This window comes from Calonectris borealis, chromosome 39 (assembly GCF_964195595.1).
Source record: "Calonectris borealis chromosome 39, bCalBor7.hap1.2, whole genome shotgun sequence".
Lineage (NCBI taxonomy): Eukaryota > Metazoa > Chordata > Aves > Procellariiformes > Procellariidae > Calonectris > Calonectris borealis.
Genome location: NC_134350.1, coordinates 15,894 through 36,576, shown reverse-complemented (window position 1 = coordinate 36,576; position 20,683 = coordinate 15,894). Strand labels below are relative to the sequence as shown.

The following is a 20,683-nucleotide window of genomic DNA, read 5'->3' as shown; positions in this document are numbered from 1 at the left end:
AGTCTTGGAGGACCGCCGGCCTAGCTCGCCACCCGGAAGTAGACCCCCCATAGGCTGCTCCAATGAAGACCATCGAGTCTTGGAGGACCGCCGGCCTAGCTCGCCACCCGGAAGTAGACCCCCATAGGCTGCTCCAATGAAGACCATCGAGCCTTGGAGGACCGCCGGCCTAGCTCGCCACCCGGAAGTAGACGCTAGCGGCGAGGCGGGATGGAGCGGCCGGAGGGTACCGGGGAATGGGGTGGGGGAGGGAACCGAGACCCCCCCCCCCCCGGTCCCCCCCGTGACCCCCCGTCCCCACAGGCCCCCCCACGCCTCCCCCCCTCTGCCGGGAGCTGTGGGGTCCCCGCGAAGCCGCCCGTTACCGGGGGGATCCCCGGGGGGGGCTCCAGCGCTTCGGCCCCCCCGGAGCCGACCCCTACTCCGGCCTGCGCCGCGCTGCCGCCGTGAGAGGGGAGGGGGGGGGAGAGGGGTGGTGTTGGGGGGTTGGGGGGGAAATTGGGGTGCTGGGGGGGGTTAAGGGGGGTGTTGGGGTCCTGAGGGGGGGTATTGGGGTGCTGGGGGGGGATTGAGGTCCTGGGGGGGGCTATTGGGGTGCTGGGGGGGATGCTGGGGGGGAAATTGGGGTGCTGGGGGGGGTCAGAGGGGGTATTGGGGTCCTGAGGGGGGGTTAAGGGGGGTGTTGGGGTCCTGAGGGGGGGTATTGGGGTGCTGGGGGGGGATTGAGGTCCTGGGGGGGGATATTGGGGTGCTGGGGGGGGCTTATTGGGGTGCTGAGGGGGGTGCTGGGGGGGAAATTGGGGTTCTGGGGGGGGTTAGGGGGGGTATTGGGGTCCTGAGGGGGGGCTATTGGGGTGCTGGGGGGGGATTGGGCTCCTGGGGGGGGATATTGGGGTGCTGGGGGGGGGTTATTGGGGTGCTGAGGGGGATGCTGGGGGGGAAATTGGGGTGCTGGGGGGGGTAAGGGGGGGTGTTGGGGTCCTGAGGGGGGGTTAAGGGGGGTGTTGGGGTCCTGAGGGGGGGTGTTGGGGTCCTGAGGGGGGGTATTGGGGTGCTGGGGGGGATATTGGGGTGCTGGGGGGGGTTATTGGGGTGCTGAGGAGGGTGCTGGGGGGGAAATTGGGGTGCTGGGTGGGTATTGGGGGGTATTGGGGTCCTGAGAGGGGGTATTGGGGTGCTGGGGGGGATATTGGGGTTCTGGGGGGCATTATTGGGGTGCTGAGGGGGGTGCTGGGAGGGGTACTGGGGTTCTGGGGGGGGGTTAAGGGGGGTATTGGGGTCCTGAGGGGGCGTATTGGGGTGCTAGGGGGAAAATTGGGGTGCTGGGGGGGGTTAGGGGGGGTATTGGGGTCCTGAGGGGGGGGTATTGGGGTCCTGGGGGGGATATTGGGTTGCTGGGGGGGGCTTAAGGGGGGTATTGGGGTGCTGGGGGGTATATTGGGGTCCTGGGGGGGATATTGGGGTGCTGGGGGGGCTTAAGGGGGGTATTGGGGTGCTGGGGGGGATATTGGGGTCCTGGGGGGAAAATTGGGGTGCTGAGGGGGGGTTAGGAGGGGTATTGGGGTCCGGGGGGGGTGTATGGAGGTGCTGGGGGGGAAATTGGGGTGCTGGGGGGGGGGTAGAGGGGGTATTGGGGTTCTGAGGGGGGGGTGTTGGGGTGCTGGGGGGAAATTGGGGTGCTGGGGGGGGTTAGGGGGGGTATTTGGGTCCTGAGAGGGGGTATTGGGGTGCTGGGGGGGGATTTGGGGTGCTGGGAGGGGGTATTGGGGTGCTGTGGGGACATTGGGGGGCTGTGGGGGGTATTGGGGTGCTGGGGGAGTTTGGGGGGGGCCTGCAGGGGTTTGGGGGGGCCCAGGGGTACCTGACACCCCCCCCCCCCCACGTCCCCCCCAGCGGGTGCTGCTGCCCCAGGGGTACCCCGAGAGCGTCAGCCCCGACTACCTCCAGTACCAGTGCTGGGACGCGCTCCAGGTGCTACTGGGAGGGACTGGGAGGGGACTGGGAAGGAGGCGGGGTGGGTGGGAGGTCACTTGGAGATAACTGGGGAGTAACTGGGAGTACTGGGATGGGCTGAGGAGCACTGGGAGGGACTAGGTGGTAACTGGGAGGGGGTTGGGGGTTACTGGGAAGGGCTGGGCGGGCACTGGGAGGGACTGGGAGGTGAGTGGGAGGGAGGCGGGGTGGGCGGGGGCCACTGGGAGGTAACTGGGTGGTAACTGGGAGTACTGGGATGGGCTGAGGCGCACTGGGAAGGACTGGGTGGTTACTGGGAGGGGGTTGGGGGCTACTGGGAAGGGCCGGGGGGGCACTGGGAGGGACTGGGAGGTAACTGGGAGGGAGGTGGGGTGGGTGGGGGTCACTGGGAGGTAACTGGGGGGTAACTGGGAGGTAACTGGGAGCACTGGGCAGGCGCTGTGCAGCACCCTGACGGGCGCCCTGGCCACCCGGGCGGTGCTCCAGGCCGTGGGGGTGGGGGACGGCGCCGCCACCGTCACCGGGGCCACCCTCACCTGGGTGCTGCGTGGTGAGTCCCCGCCCCCAAACCCCCGCCTTTCACCCCAAAATCCCTCGTGGAACCCCAAAGCCGGGGGTGACCCCAAAACCCCTCACTTTCACCCCAAAATTGCACCGTTTGACCCCAAAACCCCGGTTTGACCCCAAAATATCTTGGGTTGACCCCAAAATCTCCCAGTTTCACCCCAAAATGTGCCCCAGAACCCTCCAAATCCCCCCATTTCACCCCAAAATTTGATACGGCACTGCCAAAAATCCCCAGTTTCACCCCAAAATCCCTCGTGGACCCCAAAATCCCCCAGTTTGACCCCAAAATGTGCTCTGGCGCCACCAAAAATCCCCACTTTCACCCCAAAATCCCCCTTGGACCCCAAAATCCCCCAGCTTGACCCCAAAATCTGCTCCAGCACCCCCAAAAATCCCCAGTTTGACCCCAAAATCCCCCAGTTTGACCCCAAAATCCCCCAGTTTGACCCCACAATCTGCTCCAGCACCACCAAAAATCCCCAGTTTCACCCCAAAATCCCCCAATTTGACCCCAAGATTCTCCAGTTTTCCCCCAAAATTCCCCTTGGATCCCAAAATCCCCCAGTTTGACCCCAAAATCCCCCAGTTTGACCCCAAAATCTGCTCCAGCACCACCAAAATCCCCAGTTTCACCCTAAAATCCCCCAGTTTGACCCCAAAATTCTCCAGTTTCACCCCAAAATCTCCCTTGACCCCAAAATCCCCCCAGTTTCACCCCAACATCCTCCTTGAACCCCAAAATCCCCCAGTTTGATCGCACAATCTGCTCCAGCGCCACCAAAAATCCCCAGTTTCACCCCAAAATCCCCCAGTTTCACCCCAAAATCTGCTCCAGCGCCCCCAAAAATCCCCAGTTTCCCCCCAAAATCCCCCTTGGACCCCAAAATCCCCCAGTTTGACCCTAAAATCCCCCAGTTTGACCCCAAAATTCTCCAGTTTCACCCCAAAATCTTCCTTGGACCCCAAAATCCCCCAGTTTGATCGCACAATCTGCTCCAGCGCCACCAAAAATCCCCAGTTTCACCCCAAAATCCCCAGTTTCACCCCAAAATCCCCCAGTTTCACCCCAAAATCTGCTCCAGCACCCCCAAAAATCCCCAGTTTCCCCCCAAAATCCCCCTTGGACCCCAAAATCCCCCAGTTTGACCCCAAAATTCTCCAGTTTCACCCCAAAATCTCCCTTGACCCCAAAATCCCCCCAGTTTGACCCCAAAATCTGTTCCAGTGCCCCCAAAAATCCCCAGTTTCACCCCAAAATCCCCCAGTTTGACCCCAAAATCCCCCAGTTTGACCCCAAAATCTGCTCCAGCGCCACCAAAAATCCCCAGTTTCACCCCAAAATCCCCCAGTTTGACCCCAAAATCCCCCAGTTTGACCCCAAAATCTGCTCCAGTGCCCCCAAAATCCCCAGTTTCACCCCAAAATCCCTCGTGGACCCCAAAATCCCCCAGTTTGACCCCAAAATGTGCTCCGGCGCCACCAAAAATCCCCAGTTTCACCCCAAAATCCCCCAATTTGACCCCAAAATCCCCCAGTTTGACCCCAAAATCTGCTCCAGTGCCCCCAAAATCCCCCAGTTTGACCCCAAAATCCCCAATTTGACCCCGAAATATCTTGGTTTGACCCCAAAATCTCCCAGTTTCACCCCAAAATGTGCCCCAGAACCCCCCAAATCCCCCCATTTCACCCCAAAATCTGCTCCAGCACCCCCAAAAATCCCCAGTTTCACCCCAAAATCCCCCTTGGACCCCAAAATCCCCCAGTTTGACCCCACAATCTGCTCCAGCGCCACCAAAAATCCCCAGTTTCACCCCAAAATCCCCCAGTTTGACCCCAAAATCCCCCAGTTTGACCCCACAATCTGCTCCAGCACCCCCAAAAATCCCCAGTTTCACCCCAAAATCCCCCTTGGACCCCAAAATCCCCCAGTTTGACCCCAAAATTCTCCAGTTTCACCCCAAAATCTCCCTTGGACCCCAAAATCCCCCCAGTTTGACCCCAAAATCTGCTCCAGTGCCCCCAAAAATCCCCAGTTTCACCCCAAAATCCCCCTTGGACCCCAAAATCCCCCAGTTTGACCCCAGAATCTGCTCCAGCGCCACCAAAAATCCCCAGTTTCACCCCAAAATCCCCCAGTTTGACCCCAAAATCCCCCTTGGCCCCCAAAATCCCCCAGTTTGACCCCAAAATCCCCCTTGGACCCCAAAATCCCCCAGTTTGACCCAAAAATCTGCTCCAGCACCACCAAAAATCCCCAGTTTCACCCCAAAATCCCTCAGTTTGACCCCAAATTCTCCAGTTTTCCCCCAAAATCCCCCTTGGATCCCAAAATCCCCCAGTTTGACCCCAAAATCCCCCAGTTTGACCCCAAAATCTGCTCCAGCACCACCAAAATCCCCAGTTTCACCCTAAAATCCCCCAGTTTGACCCCAAAATTCTCCAGTTTCACCCCAAAATCCTCCTTGAACCCCAAAATCCCCCAGTTTGATCGCACAATCTGCTCCAGCGCCACCAAAAATCCCCAGTTTCACTCCAAAATCCCCCAGTTTCACCCCAAAATCTGCTCCAGCGCCCCCAAAAATCCCCAGTTTCACCCCAAAATCTCCCTTGGACCCCAAAATCCCCCAGTTTGACCCCCAAATTCTCCAGTTTCACCCCAAAATCTCCCTTGGACCCCAAAATCCCCCAGTTTGACCCCAAAATCTGCTCCAGCGCCCCCCAAAATCCCCATTTTCACCCCAAAATCCTCCACTTTGACCCCAAAATTCACTTATTTGACTCGTTTGACCCCAAAATCCCCCAATTTCCCCCCAAAATCCCCCAGTTTGACCCCCAAATCGGCCCAAACCCCCCAAAATCCCCCCATTTCACCCCAAAACACCCCCATACCCAAAATCCTCCAATTTCACCCCAAACCCTCCTGTACCCAAAATCCCTCATTTTCACCCCAAAACCCCCCATACCCAAAATCCCCTGATTTCACCCCAAAACTCTCTGTACCCAGAATCCCCCATTTTCACCCCAAAACCTCCTGTACCCAAAATCCCCAATTTTGATCCCAAAATTTCCCCGTACCCAAAATTGCCCAGTTTCACCCCAAAACTCCCCTGTACCCAAAATCCCTCATTTTCACCCCAAAACTCCCCCAATATCCCAAATCCTCCAATTTCACCCCAAATCCTCCTGTACCCAAAATCCCTCATTTTTACCCCAAAATTCCTCCATACCCCAAATCCTCCAATTTCACCCCAAAACTCTCCCATACTTAAAATCCTCCATTTTTAACCCAAATTCTCCTGTACCCAAAATGCTTCATTTTTACCCCAAAATTCCCGCATACCCAAAATCCCCCAATTTCACCCCAAAACTCCCCCCTACCTAAAATTCTCCATTTTTAACCCAAATTCTCCTGTACCCAAAATCCCTCATTTTTACCCCAAAAGTCTCTTGTACCCAAACCCCACCACTTTCACCCCAAATTTCTCATACCCAAAATCCCCTGATTTCACCCCAAAACCTCCTGTACCCAAAATCCTTCATTTTCACCCCAAAACGCCCCGTACCCAAAATCCCCTGATTTCACCCCGAAACTCCCCTGTAGCCAAAATCCTCCAATTTCACCCCAAACCCTTCTGTACCCAGAATCCCCCATTTTCACCCCAAAACCCCCTGTACCCAAAATCCCTCATTTTCACCCCAAAACCTCCTGTACCCAAAATCCCCCATTTTCATCCCAAAACCCCTCGTACCCAAAATCCCCAATTTTGATCCCAAAATTCCCCCGTACCCAAAATTGCCCATTTTCACCCCAAAACCCCCCGTACCCAAAATCCCCTGATTTCACCCCAAAACTCCTCCATATCCCAAATCCTCCAATTTCACCCCAAATCCTCCTGTACCCAAAATCCCTCATTTTTACTCCAAAATTCCCCCATACCCAAAATCCCCCAATTTCACCCCAAAACTCCCTCGTACCTAAAATTCTCCATTTTTAACCCAAATCCTCCTGTACCCAAAATCCCTCATTTTTACCCCAAAAGTCTCTTGTACCCAAACCCCACCATTTTCACCCCAAATTTCTCATACCCAAAATCCCCTGATTTCACCGCAAAACCTCCTGTACCCAAAATCCTTCATTTTCACCCCAAAACGCCCCGTACCCAAAATCCCCTGATTTCACCCCGAAACTCCCCTGTAGCCAAAATCCTCCAATTTCACCCCAAACCCTTCTGTACCCAGAATCCCCCATTTTCACCCCAAAACCCCCTGTACCCAAAATCCCTCATTTTCACCCCAAAACCTCCTGTACCCAAAATCCCCCATTTTCATCCCAAAAGCCCTCGTACCCAAAATCCCCAATTTTGATCCCAAAATTCCCCCGTACCCAAAATTGCCCATTTTCACCCCAAAACCCCCCGTACCCAAAATCCCCTGATTTCACCCCAAAACTCCCCCATATCCCAAATCCTCCAATTTCACCCCAAATCCTCCTGTACCCAAAATCCCTTATTTTTACCTCAAAATTCCCCCATACCCAAAATTCTTCAATTTCACCCCAAAACTCTCCCATACCTAAAATTCTCCATTTTTAACCCAAATTCTCCTGTACCCAAAATCCCTCATTTTTACCCCAAAATTCCCCCATACCCAAAATCCCCCAATTTCACCCCAAAACTCCCCCGTACCTAAAATTCTCCATTTTTAACCCAAATCCTCCTGTACCCAAAATCCCTCATTTTTACCCCAAAAGTCTGTTGTACCCAAACCCCACCACTTTCACCCCAAATTTCTCATACCCAAAATCCCCTGATTTCACCCCAAAACCCCCCGTACCCAAAATCCCCTGATTTCACCCCGAAACTCCCCTGTAGCCAAAATCCTCCAATTTCACCCCAAACCCTTCTGTACCCAGAATCCCCCATTTTCACCCCAAAACCCCCTGTACCCAAAATCCCTCATTTTCACCTCAAAAGCCCCCCATACCCCAAATCCTCAATTTTCACCCCAAAATTCCCCCCATGCCCAAAATCGCCCATTTTCACCCCGAAACCGGTGCCCCCGCAGACGGGGTGGGGATGGTGACTCGCATCACCTTCGCCTGGCTCCAGGGGTGAGCACTGGGGGCACTGGGATGGACTGGGAGGGCACTGGGGGGGCACTGGGATGGACTGGGACCGGACTGGGATGGACTGGGAGGGATTGGGATGGACTCGGGGGGCACTGGGATGGACTGGGATGGGACTGGATGGACTGGGAGGGATTGGAACGGACTGGGGAGGCACTGGGACGGACTGGGGAGGCACTGGGAGGCACTGGGGGCACTGGGATGGACTGGGAGGAGACTGGGATGGACTGGGGAGGCACTGGGAGGATACTGGGAGGCATTGGGAGCATTGTATAGCGGACTGGGAGGGTACTGGGAGCACTGGGAGGCATCACTGGGACTGACTGGGAGCACTGGGACTTACTGGGAGTCACTGGGACTTACTGGGAGCACTGGGAGGTGGCACTGGGACTTACTGGGAGCACTGGGAGGGTGACTGGGCCTTACTGGGAGCACTGGGAGGCAGCACTGGGCCTTACCGGGAGGCACTGGGACTGACTGGGAGCACTGGGAGGGTGACTGGGCCTTACTGGGAGCACTGGGAGGTGGCACTGGGCCTTACCGGGAGGCACTGGGACTGACTGGGAGCACTGGGAGGGTGACTGGGCCTTACTGGGAGCACTGGGAGGTGGCACTGGGACTTACTGGGAGGCACTGGGACTTACTGGGAGCACTGGGAAGGTGACTGGGCCTTAGTGGGAGCACTGGGAGGTGGCACTGGGACTTACTGGGAGGCACTGGGAGGCGGCACTGGGACTTACTGGGAGCACTGGGCGGCCCCCCCCCCGCAGGAGCCGCCTGGACTGCGAAGCCAAGCAGTGGCGGTGAGTCCCCGCCCCCTCGAAAGCCCCGCCCCTTTAAAAACCACGCCCATTCGAGGAAACCACGCCCCCTCCCCGAAGCCACGCCTCCCTCCTCAAAGCCCGCCGCGGCTCCCTTTTGCGGCGGGAGCCCCCGCCCCGCCCCCCGCGGGAGGCCCCGCCCCCTCGCCCCACGTGACGCGGAGGCCCCGCCCAGGCTGGCGGCGGACGTGCTGAACGACGCGGCGCTCGTGCTGGAGCTGCTGGCGCCCGCCTGGCCGCGCGCCGGCCCCGCCCTCCTGACGCTGGCGGCCGCCGCCAAGGTAAGGCCCCGCCCACCGCCGCCCCGCCCACCGCCCCGCCCACCGCGCGAGACCTCAGCCAGCGAGGGGGGGAGCGGGGCGGCGCTGGGGTGATACTGGGAGGCACTGGGGGAGCACTGGGGGATACTGGGAGGCACTGGGGGATACTGGAGTGATACTGGGGGATACTGGGAGGCACTGGGGGGGTACTGGGGGATACTGGGAGGCACTGGGGGATACTGGGGTGATGCTGGGAGGCACTGGGGGGGCACTGGGGGATACTGGGGGGCACTGGGGGATACTGGGAGGCACTGGGGGATACTGGAGTGATACTGGGGGATACTGGGAGGCACTGGGGGGGTACTGGGGGATACTGGGAGGCACTGGGGGATACTGGGGTGATGCTGGGAGGCACTGGGGGGGCACTGGGGGATACTGGGGGGCACTGGGGGATACTGGGAGGCACTGGGGGATACTGGAGTGATACTGGGGGATACTGGGAGGCACTGGGGGGGTACTGGGGGATACTGGGAGGCACTGGGGGATACTGGGGTGATGCTGGGAGGCACTAGGGGGGCACTGGGGGATACTGGGGGGCACTGGGGGATACTGGGAGGCACTGGGGGGGCACTGGGAGATACTGGGGTGATACTGGGAGGCACTGGGAGGTACTGGGGGATACTGGGGTGATACTGGGGGATACTGGGAGACACTGGAGGGATACCGGAGTGATACTGGGGGATACTGGGAGGCACTGGGGGGGTACTGGGGGTTACTGGGAGCCACTGGGAGATACTGGGGGATACTGGGGTGATACTGGGAGCCACTGGGAGATGCTGGGAGGTACTGGGGTGATACTGGGGGGCACTGGGCAGCCACTGGGGATACTGGGGTGATATTGGGAGGCACTGGGGAATACTGCGGTGATACTGGGGAATACTGGGAGGTACTGGGGGGGCACTGGAGTGATACTGGGGGATACTGGGAGGCACTGGAGTGATACTGGGGGATACTGGGGGCACTGGAGTGATACTGGGAGGCACTTGGGTGATACTGGGGGATACTGAGAAGCACTGGGAGATACTGGAGCACACTGAGAGGCATTGGGGGCTACTGGGATGATACTGGGAGGCACTTGGGGGCATTGAGGGTACTGGGAGGCACTGGGGTGATATTGGGGGTATACTGGGTGATGCTGGGGAATACTGGGAGGCACTGGGAGCTACTGGGAGGCAGGGGCGGGATGCTGGGGGCTACTGGGAGGCACTGGGAGTGGCACTGGGGTGATACTGGGAGGCGCTGGGGGATCCTGGGAGGCCCTGGGGTGATGCTGGGGGATGGGGGGGGGACGGGGGATGCTGGGTTGTACTGGGTGATACTGGGAGGCACGGGGTGACGCGGGTGCCCCGCCCCAGTGCATCGTGGGCGTGGCGGGCGGGGCCACGCGGGCGGCGCTGGCCGTGCACCAGGCGCGGCGCGACAACATGGCCGACGTGGCCGCCAAGGACAGCAGCCAGGTGGGGCACTGGGAGGGGACTGGGGGGCACTGGGAGGGCACTGGGAGGGGACTGGGGGGCACTGGGAGGGACTGGGAGGGGATTGGGGGGCACTGGGAGGGACTGGGAGGGGACTGGGGGGCAGTGGGAGGGACTGGGAGGGGATTGGGGGGCACTGGGAGGGGACTGGGGGGCAGTGGGAGGGACTGGGAGGGTACTGGGGGGCACTGGGAGGGGACTGGGGGGCAGTGGGAGGGACTGGGAGGCGATTGGGGGGCACTGGGAGGGGACTGGGGGGCAGTGGGAGGGACTGGGAGGGGACTGGGGGGCGCTGGGAGGGGAGTGGGAGGGTACTGGGGGGCACTGGGAGGGACTGGGAGGGAATTGCAGGGCACTGGGAGGGGACTGGGAGGCACTGGGGGTGATGGGGAGGGACTAGGAGGGCAACTGGGCTGGACTGGGAGCACTGGGAAGGCAACTGGGTTATAGTGGGAGCACTGGGAGAGCAACTGAGAGCACGGGGAGGGGAGTGCGAGCAAGTGAGAGTAGTGGGATAGCAACTGGGTTATACTGGGAGGCACTGGGAGGGCAACTGGGAGCACTGGTAGGGGACTGGGAGCACTGGGAGGGCAACTGGGTTATACTGGGAGGCACTGGGAGAGCAACTGGGAGCACTGGTAGGGGACTGGGAGCACTGGGAGGGCAACTGGGTTATACTGGGAGGCACTGGGAGGGCAGTTGGGAGCACTGGTAGGGGACTGGGAGCACTGGGAGGGCAACTGGGTTATACTGGGAGGCACTGGGAGGGCGGGGGGGGCGGCAGAGGTGGGGCGTTAGTGGCGTTACTGGTGTTACTGGTGCCGTACTGGTGGGACTGGGCAGGAGACGCTGGTGAACGGGGCGGGGCTGCTGCTGGCGCTGCTGCTGCTGCCGCTGCTGGAGGGGCGGCCATGGTGAGCCCCGGGGCATGCTGGGAAAGGGGGCGTGGCCTCCGGGGAAGGGGGCGTGGCCGCTGGGGAAGGGGGCGTGGCCTCAGAAAGGGGGTGGTGCTGCTGAGGAGGGGTGGGGTTTTGGGGAGAGGGAGGCTGCTGGGAGGGGGGGTTTGGGGGCGTGGCCTCGGGAAGGGAGGGGTGTGGTCTCCTGGGGTGGGCGTGGTCTCTGGGAAAGGGCGGGGTCTGAGAGGGAAGGAGGCTCCTGAGGGTTAGGGGGGCGTGGCCTCAGGGAAGGGGGCGGGGCACCAGAAAGGGGGGGGGTCCAGGAAGGGGCGTGGTCGCTGGGAAGGGGGTGGGGCCGCTGGGAAGGGGGTGGGGCCTCTAGGAAGGGGCGGGGTCTTGAGATGGAGCAAGGCACTTGGGAAGGGGTGTGGCCTTAAGGGAAGAGGCGGGCCCCCGTGAAAGGGGCGGGGCTTGGGGAAGGGGCGGGGCCTCTAAGGGGCTCTGGGGCGGGGCTTCAGGAAAGGGGGCGGGGCCGCTGCGGGGGGCGGGGCTTCGGGCGGTTCCAGGGGAGGGGGCTCAATGGAGGGGGCGGGGCTTAGCGGGCAGGGCTGGGGGGCGGGGCCCAGGGGCTGATGGGATTTTGGGGGCGCCCCGGGGGCTTGTGGGAAGGTTTTGGGGTCCCCAGGGCCCCCCCCCCCCCGAGCCTCCTGGGGGGGGGGGGGGTGGCTTAGGGGGCTGATGGGAGATTTTGGGGTCCCCCCCCAAGGGCTGATGGGGACTTTAGGGTCCCCCCAGGGGCTCATGGGAGTTTTGGGGCCCCCACCCCAGGGTCTGGGGGGGAGTTTTGGGGTGTCCCCCCCCCCCGGGGTGACAGATTTTGGGGTCCCCCCAACGGTCTGATGGGATTTAGGGGTCCCCAGAGCCCCCCCAAACCTTTCGGGGAGGGGGAGAGGATTGGGGACCCCCCCCAGGGTCGGGGGGGGTTTTGGGGTGTCCTCCCCAAGGGCTGATGCGATTTAGGGGTCCCCAGAGCCCCCCCAAACCTTTCGGGGAGGGGGAGAGGTTTGGGGACCCCCCCCAGGGTCGGGGGGGGTTTTGGGGTGTCCCCTCCAAGGGCTGATGGGATTTAGGGGTCCCCCGTGTCACCGGGCGGGGGGGGGGGAGGTTTGGGGTCCCCCCTAGGGGCTGATGGGAATTTTGGGGCCCCCTCCCAGGGTCTGGGGGGAGTTTTGGGGTGTCCCCCCCCCCCGGGGTGACAGATTTTGGGGTCCCCCCAAAGGGCTGATGGGATTTAGGGGTCCCCAGAGCCCCCCCAAACCTTTCGGGGAGGGGGAGAGGTTTGGGGACCCCCCCAGGGTCGGGGGGGGTTTTGGGGTGTCCCCTCCAAGGCCTGATGGGATTTAGGGGTCCCCCGTGTCACTGGGTGGGGGGGGGGGAGGTTTGGGGTCCCCCCTAGGGGCTGATGGGAATTTTGGGGACCCCTCCCAGGGTCTGGGGGGGGTTTTGGGGTGTCCCCCCCCGGGGTGACAGATTTTGGGGTCCCCCCAAAGGGCTGATGGGATTTAGGGGTCCCCAGAGCCCCCCAAACCTTTCGGGGAGGGGGAGAGGTTTGGGGAGCCCCCCAAGGTCTGGGGGAGTTTTGGGGTGTCCCCTCCAAGGCCTGATGGGATTTAGGGGTCCCCCATGTCACCGGGCGGGGGGGGGGGAGGTTTGGGGTCCCCCCTAGGGGCTGATGGGAATTTTGGGGACCCCTCCCAGGGTCTGGGGGGAGTTTTGGGGTGTCCCCCCCCCCCGGGGTGACAGATTTTGGGGTCCCCCCAAAGGGCTGATGGGATTTAGGGCTCCCCAGAGCCCCCCCAAACCTTTCGGGGAGGGGGAGAGGTTTGGGGACCCCCCCCAAGGTCTGGGGGGGTTTTGGGGTGTCCCCTCCAAGGGCTGATGGGATTTAGGGGTCCCCCGTGTCACCGGGCGGGGGGGGGGAGGTTTGGGGTCCCCCCTAGGGGCTGATGGGAATTTTGGGGACCCCTCCCAGGGTCTGGGGGGAGTTTTGGGGTGTCCCCCCCCCCCGGGGTGACAGATTTTGGGGTCCCCCCAAAGGGCTGATGGGATTTAGGGGTCCCCAAGGCCTCCCCCACCCTGAGCCTCCTGGGGGGTGGGGGGGGGGAGGGGGGAGGTTTGGGGGCCCCCCTAGGGGTTGATGGGAATTTTGGGACCCCCACAGAGTCGAGGGGGGTTTTGGGGTGTCCCCCCCCCCCCCCCGGGGTGACCGATTTTGGGGGGGCGCAGGCTGACGTGGGGGGTGGTGACGCTGCTGTTGGGGACCCACCTGGGAGCCAACCTGGGGGCGCTGGGGGCCCTGCGCCTGCCCACCCTCAACAGGCCCCGCCTCCGCCTCGCCCTGGGCGGGGCCTTGAGGGGTGGGGCCTGCAAGGGTGGGGCTACGTGGCCCCACCCAACCGGGGAGGGCGGAGTCGTCGTCACCGTTCCGGGCCCGATGATGTCAACCCCCGCGAGCCGCTGCTGCCCGGTGAGTTGTGGGGCACCCCCCGGTGTCACCCGGTGTCACCCGTCACCCCCCCCCCCCCGTGTCACCCGGTGTCACCCACCCACCCCGTGTCACCCCGTGTCACCCAGTATCACCCAGTGACCTCCACGTGTCACCCAGTGTCACCTTACACCCCCTCTGTGTCACCCTGTGTCACCTTACACCCCCCCGTGTCACCCCGTGTCACCCAGTATCACCCAGTGACCCCCCCGTGTCACCCCGTGTCACCTAGTATCACCCAGTGACCCCCCCGTGTCACCCCGTGTCACCTTACACCCCCCCTGTATCACCCTGTCACCCAGTATCACCCAGTGACCCCACCCCTGTCACCCAGTGTCACCTTACACCCCCGCTGTGTCACCCCGTGTCACCCAGTATCACCCAGTGACCCCACCCCTGTCACCCAGTGTCACCTTACACCCCCCCGTGTCACCCCGTGTCACCCAGTATCACCCAGTGACTCCCCCCGTGTCACCCAGTGTCACTTTACACCCCCCCTGTATCACCCTGTCACCCAGTATCACCCAGTGACCCCCCCGTGTCACCCAGTGTCACCTTACACCCCCCTGTGTCACCCCGTGTCACCCAGTATCACCCAGTGACCCCCCCGGGTCACCCAGTGTCACCTTACACCCCCCCGTGTCCCCCTCCCATGTCACCCAGTGTCACCCCCCACCCTGTGTCACCCAGTATCACCCAGTGACCCCCCCCGTGTCACCCTCCCATGTCACCTTACACCCCCCCGTGTCACCCCCCCATGTCACCCAGTGTCACCCCCCACCCTGTGTCACCCTGTGTCACCCTGTGTCACCCAGTATCACCCAGTGACCCCCCCGTGTCACCCAGTGTCACCTTACACCCCCGTGTCACCCCCACCCGTGTCACCCCCCCATGTCACCCAGTGACACCTTACACCCCCCCTGGTGTCACCCCTCCTGGTGTCACCCCCCCCCATGTCACCCCCCCGTGTCATCCGGTGTCACCCCCATGTCACTTGGTGTCACCCAGTATCACCCAGTGACCCCCCAGTGTCACCCCGTCCATGTCACCCGCTGTGACCTTACACCCCCCATGTCACCTAGTGTCACCCAGTGTCACCCTCCCTGGTGTCACCCCTCCTGTGTCACCCAGTGACACCTTACACCCCCCCCCGGTGTCACCCCTCCTGTGTCACCCCCCCCATGTCACCCCCCACGTCACCCCGTGTCACCCCATGTCACTCGTGTGTCACCCAGCGTCACCCCCATGTCACCCAGTATCACCTGGCATCACCCACTGTCACCCCCATGTCACCTTGTGTCACTCGTGTGTCACCCAGCGTCACCTTCATGTCACCCAGTGTCACCTGGCATCACCCACTGTCACCCCCATGTCACCCTGTGTCACTCGTGTGTCACCCAGCGTCACCTGGCATCACCCACTGTCACCCCCATGTCACCCTGTGTCACCTGGCATCACCTAGTGTCACCCAGTGTCGCCCTGTGTCACTCGTGCGTCACCCAGCATCACCCTCATGTCACCCAGTGTCACCTGGCATCACCCACTGTCACCCCCGTGTCACCCACTGTCACCTCGTGTCACTCGTGTGTCACCCAGCGTCACCCCCATGTCACCCAGTGTCACCTGGCATCACCCAGTGTCACCCAGTGTCGCCCAGTGTCGCCCCGTGTCACCCAGCATCACCCCCGTGTCACCCAGTGTCGCCCCGTGTCACTCGTGTGTCACCCAGTGTCACCCCCATGTCACCCAGTGTCACCTGGCATCACCTAGTGTCACCCAGTGTCACCCAGTGTCACCCAGTGTCACCCCGTGTTACTCGTGTGTCACCCAGCGTCACCCCCATGTCACCCAGTGTCCCCTGGCATCACCCACTGTCACCCCGTGTCACCCAGCGTCACCCCCATGTCACCCAGTGTCCCCTGGCATCACCCACTGTCACCCCGTGTCACCCAGCGTCACCCCCATGTCACCCAGTGTCCCCTGGCATCACCCACTGTCACCCCGTGTCACCCAGCGTCACCCCCATGTCACCCAGTGTCCCCTGGCATCACCGCCTGTCACCCACTGTCACCCCCTCTGTCACCCGCTGCCACCCCCCGCTGTCACCCATCGCTGCCCCGTCCCCCCCTGCGTGGGCCCTCTTTTGTTTCACCCTGACGTCACCGTGATGTCACCGTGACGTCACCGTGACGTCACCCCACAGGCTTCAGCACCCGTCTCAGCCTCCACCTGGGTGCCCCCCTGCACCGCCTGGTCACCAGGTGAGGGGACCCCCCCCTCCCCTCCCCCCCCAACATCTGGGTGGGGGGGGGGGCACCCCGGGGTGGGGGGCACCCACCCCCACCCCCACCCTTCTCCCCCTCCCCCGCAGCGAGGCCGAGTTCAGGAAGGCGCTGGAGTGCGGCACCCGCGATTACATCATCGTGCTGCGCCCCGCCCGAGGTGGGCACCCAAGGGTGGGGGGGGCACCCAGGGGTGGGGGGCACCCAGGGGTTTGGGGGCACCCAGGGGTGGGGGGGGACCCAGGGGTGGGGGAGGACCCAGGTGTTGGGGGGCACCCAGGGGTTTGGGGGGACCCAGGGGTGGGGGGGGACCCAGGACTTTGGGGGGACCCAGGGGTTTGGGGGCACCCAGGGGTTTGGGGGGACCCAGGGGTGGAGGGGGGACCCAGGACTTTGGGGGCACCCAGGGGTGAGGGGGCACCCAGGGGTTTGGGGGGACCCAGGGGTGGGGGGGGACCCAGGTGTCAGGGGGCACCCAGGGGTTTGGGGGGACCCAGGGGTGGGGGGGGACCCAGGACTTTGGGGGGACCCAGGGGTGGGGGGGGACCCAGGTGTCGGGGGGGACCCAGGACTTTGGGGGCACCCAGGGGTCGGGGGGGGGCACCCAGGGGGTGCGGGAGGCACCCAGGGGTTTGGGGGGACCCAGGGGTTTGGGGGGCACCCAGGTGTTGAGGGGGGCCCCCAGGGGTGGGGGGGGGCACCCAGGGGTTGGGGGGGGGACCCAGGAGTTTGGGGGCACCCAGGGGTGGGGGGGGGACCCAGGGGTTTGGGGGAGCACCCAGGGGTGTGGGGGGGGCACCCAGTGGTGCAGGGGGGCACCCAGATGTCGGGGGGGGGGGGGGGGCACCCATGGATGCGGGGAGGACCCAGGATTTTGGGGGCACCCAGGGGCGCACCCAGGCATCCAGGGGGGCACCCAGGAGTTCGGGGCAGGGGGGGGCATTTGGGTGACCCCCCCCACCCCCTCCCCTCTCCAGGCTGGGTGGGGGTGGGGCTGAGGCGGGGGGCCCCCCCCGACACCCCCCTACGAGCCTGCGCCCACGCTTTGCTGCTGGAGGAGCTGCTGGGCCCCGACCTGCCCCCGGGGGCACCCATGGGTGCTGCCCTGCGCCCGCTCCAGGACCGCCTGCGCCGCTGCCGTGAGACCCTGGGGGGGTTTGGGGGTCCCTGGGGTGGTTTTGGGGGGCGCTGGGGTCGTTCGGGGGGGTTCTGGGGGGATCTTTGGGGTCCCTGGGGTGGTTTTGGGGGGCCCTGGTGGGGTTTGGGGGGCGCTGGGGTGGTTTTGGGGGACGCTGGGGTCGTTCGGGGGGGTTCTGGGGGGATCTTTGGGGTCCCTGGGGTGGTTTTGGGGGCCCTGGGGTGGTTTTGGGGGGCCCTGTGGTTGTTTGGGGGGAATCTGGGGGGTTTTGGGGGGCCCCGGGGTTTTTTGGGGGGTATCTGGGGGGATCTTTGGGGTCCCTGGGGTGGTTTGGGGGGGGCCCTGGGGGGTTTTGGGGGTCCCTGGGGTGGTTTTGAGGGTCCCTGTGGTCGTTTGGGGGGAATCTGGGGGGGCTTTGGGGGGCGCTGGGGTCGTTTGGGGGGTATCTGGGGGGATCTTTGGGGTCCCTGGGGTGGTTTTGGGGGTCCCTGGGGTGGTTTTGGGGGGATCTGGGGGGTTTTGGGGGGCCCTGCGGTCGTTCGGGGGGGTTCTGGGGGGATCTTTGGGGTCCCTGGGGTGGTTTTGGGGGGCCCTGGGGGGGTTTGGGGGTCCCTGGGGTGGTTTTGGGGGGCGCTGGGGTCGTTCGGGGGGGTTCTGGGGGGATCTTTGGGGTCCCTGGGGTGGTTTTGGGGGGTTTGGGGGGCCCTGGGGTGGTTTTGGGGGGGCCCTGGGGTGGTTTTGGGGGGCCCTGGGGGGTTTTGGGGGGCCCTGGGGTGGTTTTGAGGGTCCCTGTGGTCGTTTGGGGGGAATCTGGGGGGCTTTGGGGGACCCTGGGGTTGTTTGGGGGGGATCTGGGGGGATCTTTGGGGTCCCTGGGGTGGTTTTGGGGGGCCCTGGGGGGTTTTGGGGGTCCCTGGGGTGGTTTTGGGGGGATCTGGGGGGTTTTGGGGGGCCCTGCGGTCGTTCGGGGGGGTATCTGGGGGGATCTTTGGGGTCCCTGGGGTGGTTTTGGGGGGCCCTGGGGGGGGTTGGGGGTCCCTGGGGTGGTTTTGGGGGGCGCTGGGGTCGTTCGGGGGGGTTCTGGGGGGATCTTTGGGGTCCCTGGGGTGGTTTTGGGGGGTTTGGGGGGCCCTGGGGTGGTTTTGAGGGTCCCTGTGGTCGTTTGGGGGGAATCTGGGGGGTTTTGGGGGGCCCTGGGGTCGTTCGGGGGGGTATCTGGGGGATCTTTGGGGTCCCTGGGGTGGTTTTGGGGGTCCCTGGGGGGTTTTGGGGGTCCCTGGGGTGGTTTTGGGGGGCGCTGGGGTCATTTGGGGGGTATCTGGGGGGATCTTTGGGGTCCCTGGGGTGGTTTTGGGGGTCCCTGGGGTGGTTTTGGGGGGATCTGGGGGGATCTTGGGGGTCCCTGGCGTGGGTTTGGGGTCCTCGGGGAGATTTTGGGGTCCCCAGGGGTGATTTTGGGGTCCCCAGGGCAGTAACGGGGTCCGTGTCCCCCCCCAGCGCCGGGGGCGGTGCCGTGGGGGGTCGTGGCCGAGAGCTCCCGCCTCTGGCGCACGCTTGGCCCCGCCTTCCTGCGCGGTACGTGTCATCGTGCGTGTCATCGCGCGTGTCATCACGCGTGTCATCACGTGTCAGTACTTGGGTCACACACGCACGCACACTCCCCCCCCCCCAGATCCCCCCAACACCCCCTTTTCCTCCGGGCCGTCGCATGTCGTCGCGTGTCATCGCGTGTCGTCGCGTGTCATCGCGTGTCACCTCCTAGGTCCCCTTCCCCGTGTCATCACACGTGTCATCATGACCCGCCCCCCGCCCCCCCGGTGTCCCTGAGGCATCGCGCGTGGCCGCCATCTCCCGTGTCACCTCCGTGTCACGGCACGTGTCCTTGTGACATCACGCGTGTCATTGCATGTCCTTGTGACATCACAAGTGTCATTGCGTGTCCTTGTGACATCACACGTGTCATTGCGTGTCCCCTGTGTCATCATGCGTGTCATTGAGTGCCCTTGTGACATCACGCGCGTGACCTCCGAGGCCCCCCAGTGACATCACACGTGTCACTGCGTGTCGTCACGCGTGTCACGTGTCATCACGCGTGTCATCATGCGCTACCACGTGACCCTCCCCACCCCGCCTGTTGCTACGTGTCATCACACATCATCGCGCGCGTCATCCCGTGATGTCACGCGCGGCGTCACGTGACCTCGCGCGCGTCATCCCGTGACGTCACGCGCGGGGTCACGTGACCTCGCGCGCGTCATCCCGTGACGTCACCGCCCCGCAGGGCTGGCGGCCGCCGGTTGGGAGACGCAGCGGCACCTCCTGGCCCCCGACGAATGGCAGCTCGACTGGGCGGAGCCAGGGGGCGGGGCCTCGGAGGAGAAGCCCCGCCCCTCACCCCACCCTCAATAACCGGCTCCACCCTGCTCCGGATTGACCCAAAACGGCCCCAAAATGGGGTGGGGGAGGGGGCAAAAAATACCATTTTTCGACAACGGGTCCAAAAACCACCATTTTGGGGTCATTTGTAAAAATGTGCAGTTTCGTGCCGAGGGGTTTGGGGGTAATTTCAGAGGATTTGGGGACATTTGGGAGGATTTGGGGGGGGATGGGGGGACATTTGAGGGGAATTTGGAGGATTTTGAGGCATTTTGGGGGGTTTGGGGGCATTTTGGGGGAATTTGGGGCATTTTGGGGGGGATTTGGGGCATTTTGGTGGGATTTGGGGTGTTTTGGGTGGATTTGGGGCATTTTGGGGGGTTTGGGGGGAATTTGGGGCATTTGGGGGAATTTGGGGCATTTTGGGGGGTTTGGGGGCGTTTTGGGGGAATTTGGGGCGTTTTGGGGAATTTGGGGCATTTTGGGGGGATTTGGGGTGTTTTGGGGGGGATTTGGGGCGTTTTGGGGGGATTTGGGGCATTTTGGGGGGGATTTGGGGCGTTTTGGGGGAATTTAGGGTGTTTCAGGGAAATTTGGGGCATTTTGGGGGGTTTTGGGGCGTTTTGGAGGATTTGGGGGGAATTTGAGGCGTTTTGGGACGTTTTGGGGGGAAATGGGGATTTTGGAGGCATTTTGGAGGGATTTGGGGCATTTTGGGAGTATTTTGAGGGATTTTGGGGGGTTTTGGGGCATTTTGGGGCCTTTTTGAGAATTTGGGAGTTTTGGGGGTGCGTTTTGGGCTCATTTGGGGGGATTTTGAGGCTCATTTGGGGGCATTTCACACTTATTTGGGGGCGGCAGTTTTGGGGCGTTTTGGGTTATTTTGGGGGATTTCGGGCTCATTTGGGGGGGTTTCAGGGTTTTTTGGGCTCATTTTGGGGGATTTTGGGGCATTTGGGGCTCATTTGGGGGCTTTTGAGGCGTTTTGGGTTCGTTTTGGGGCATTTTAGGGTTGTTTTAGGGTGTTTTGGGCTCATTTTTGGGCTTTTGGGCTCATTTTGGGTGATTTTGGGCTCGTTTTGGGCTGTTTTGGGCTTATTTTAGGGCATTTCAGGCTCATTTTGGGGAGTTTTGGGGCGGTTTGGGCTCATTTTGGAGCATTTT

General features: G+C 62.8%; 1 protein-coding gene across 1 annotated transcript; it reads left to right on the top strand.

Moving 5' to 3' along the window:
- Window positions 1-124: 124 nt before the first annotated feature.
- RUSF1 (RUS family member 1) lies at window positions 125-19,674 on the top strand. Its single transcript, XM_075135331.1, is given in 16 exon segments — window positions 125-226; window positions 304-446; window positions 1,894-1,971; window positions 2,410-2,524; window positions 7,606-7,651; window positions 8,437-8,469; window positions 8,663-8,768; window positions 10,163-10,264; window positions 11,126-11,196; window positions 13,465-13,664; window positions 13,667-13,705; window positions 15,927-15,984; window positions 16,095-16,165; window positions 16,983-17,144; window positions 18,641-18,718; window positions 19,425-19,674. Coding segments are annotated over 16 exon segments (1,446 nt in total). The 5' UTR covers window positions 125-210; the 3' UTR covers window positions 19,553-19,674.
- Window positions 19,675-20,683: the final 1,009 nt, after the last annotated feature.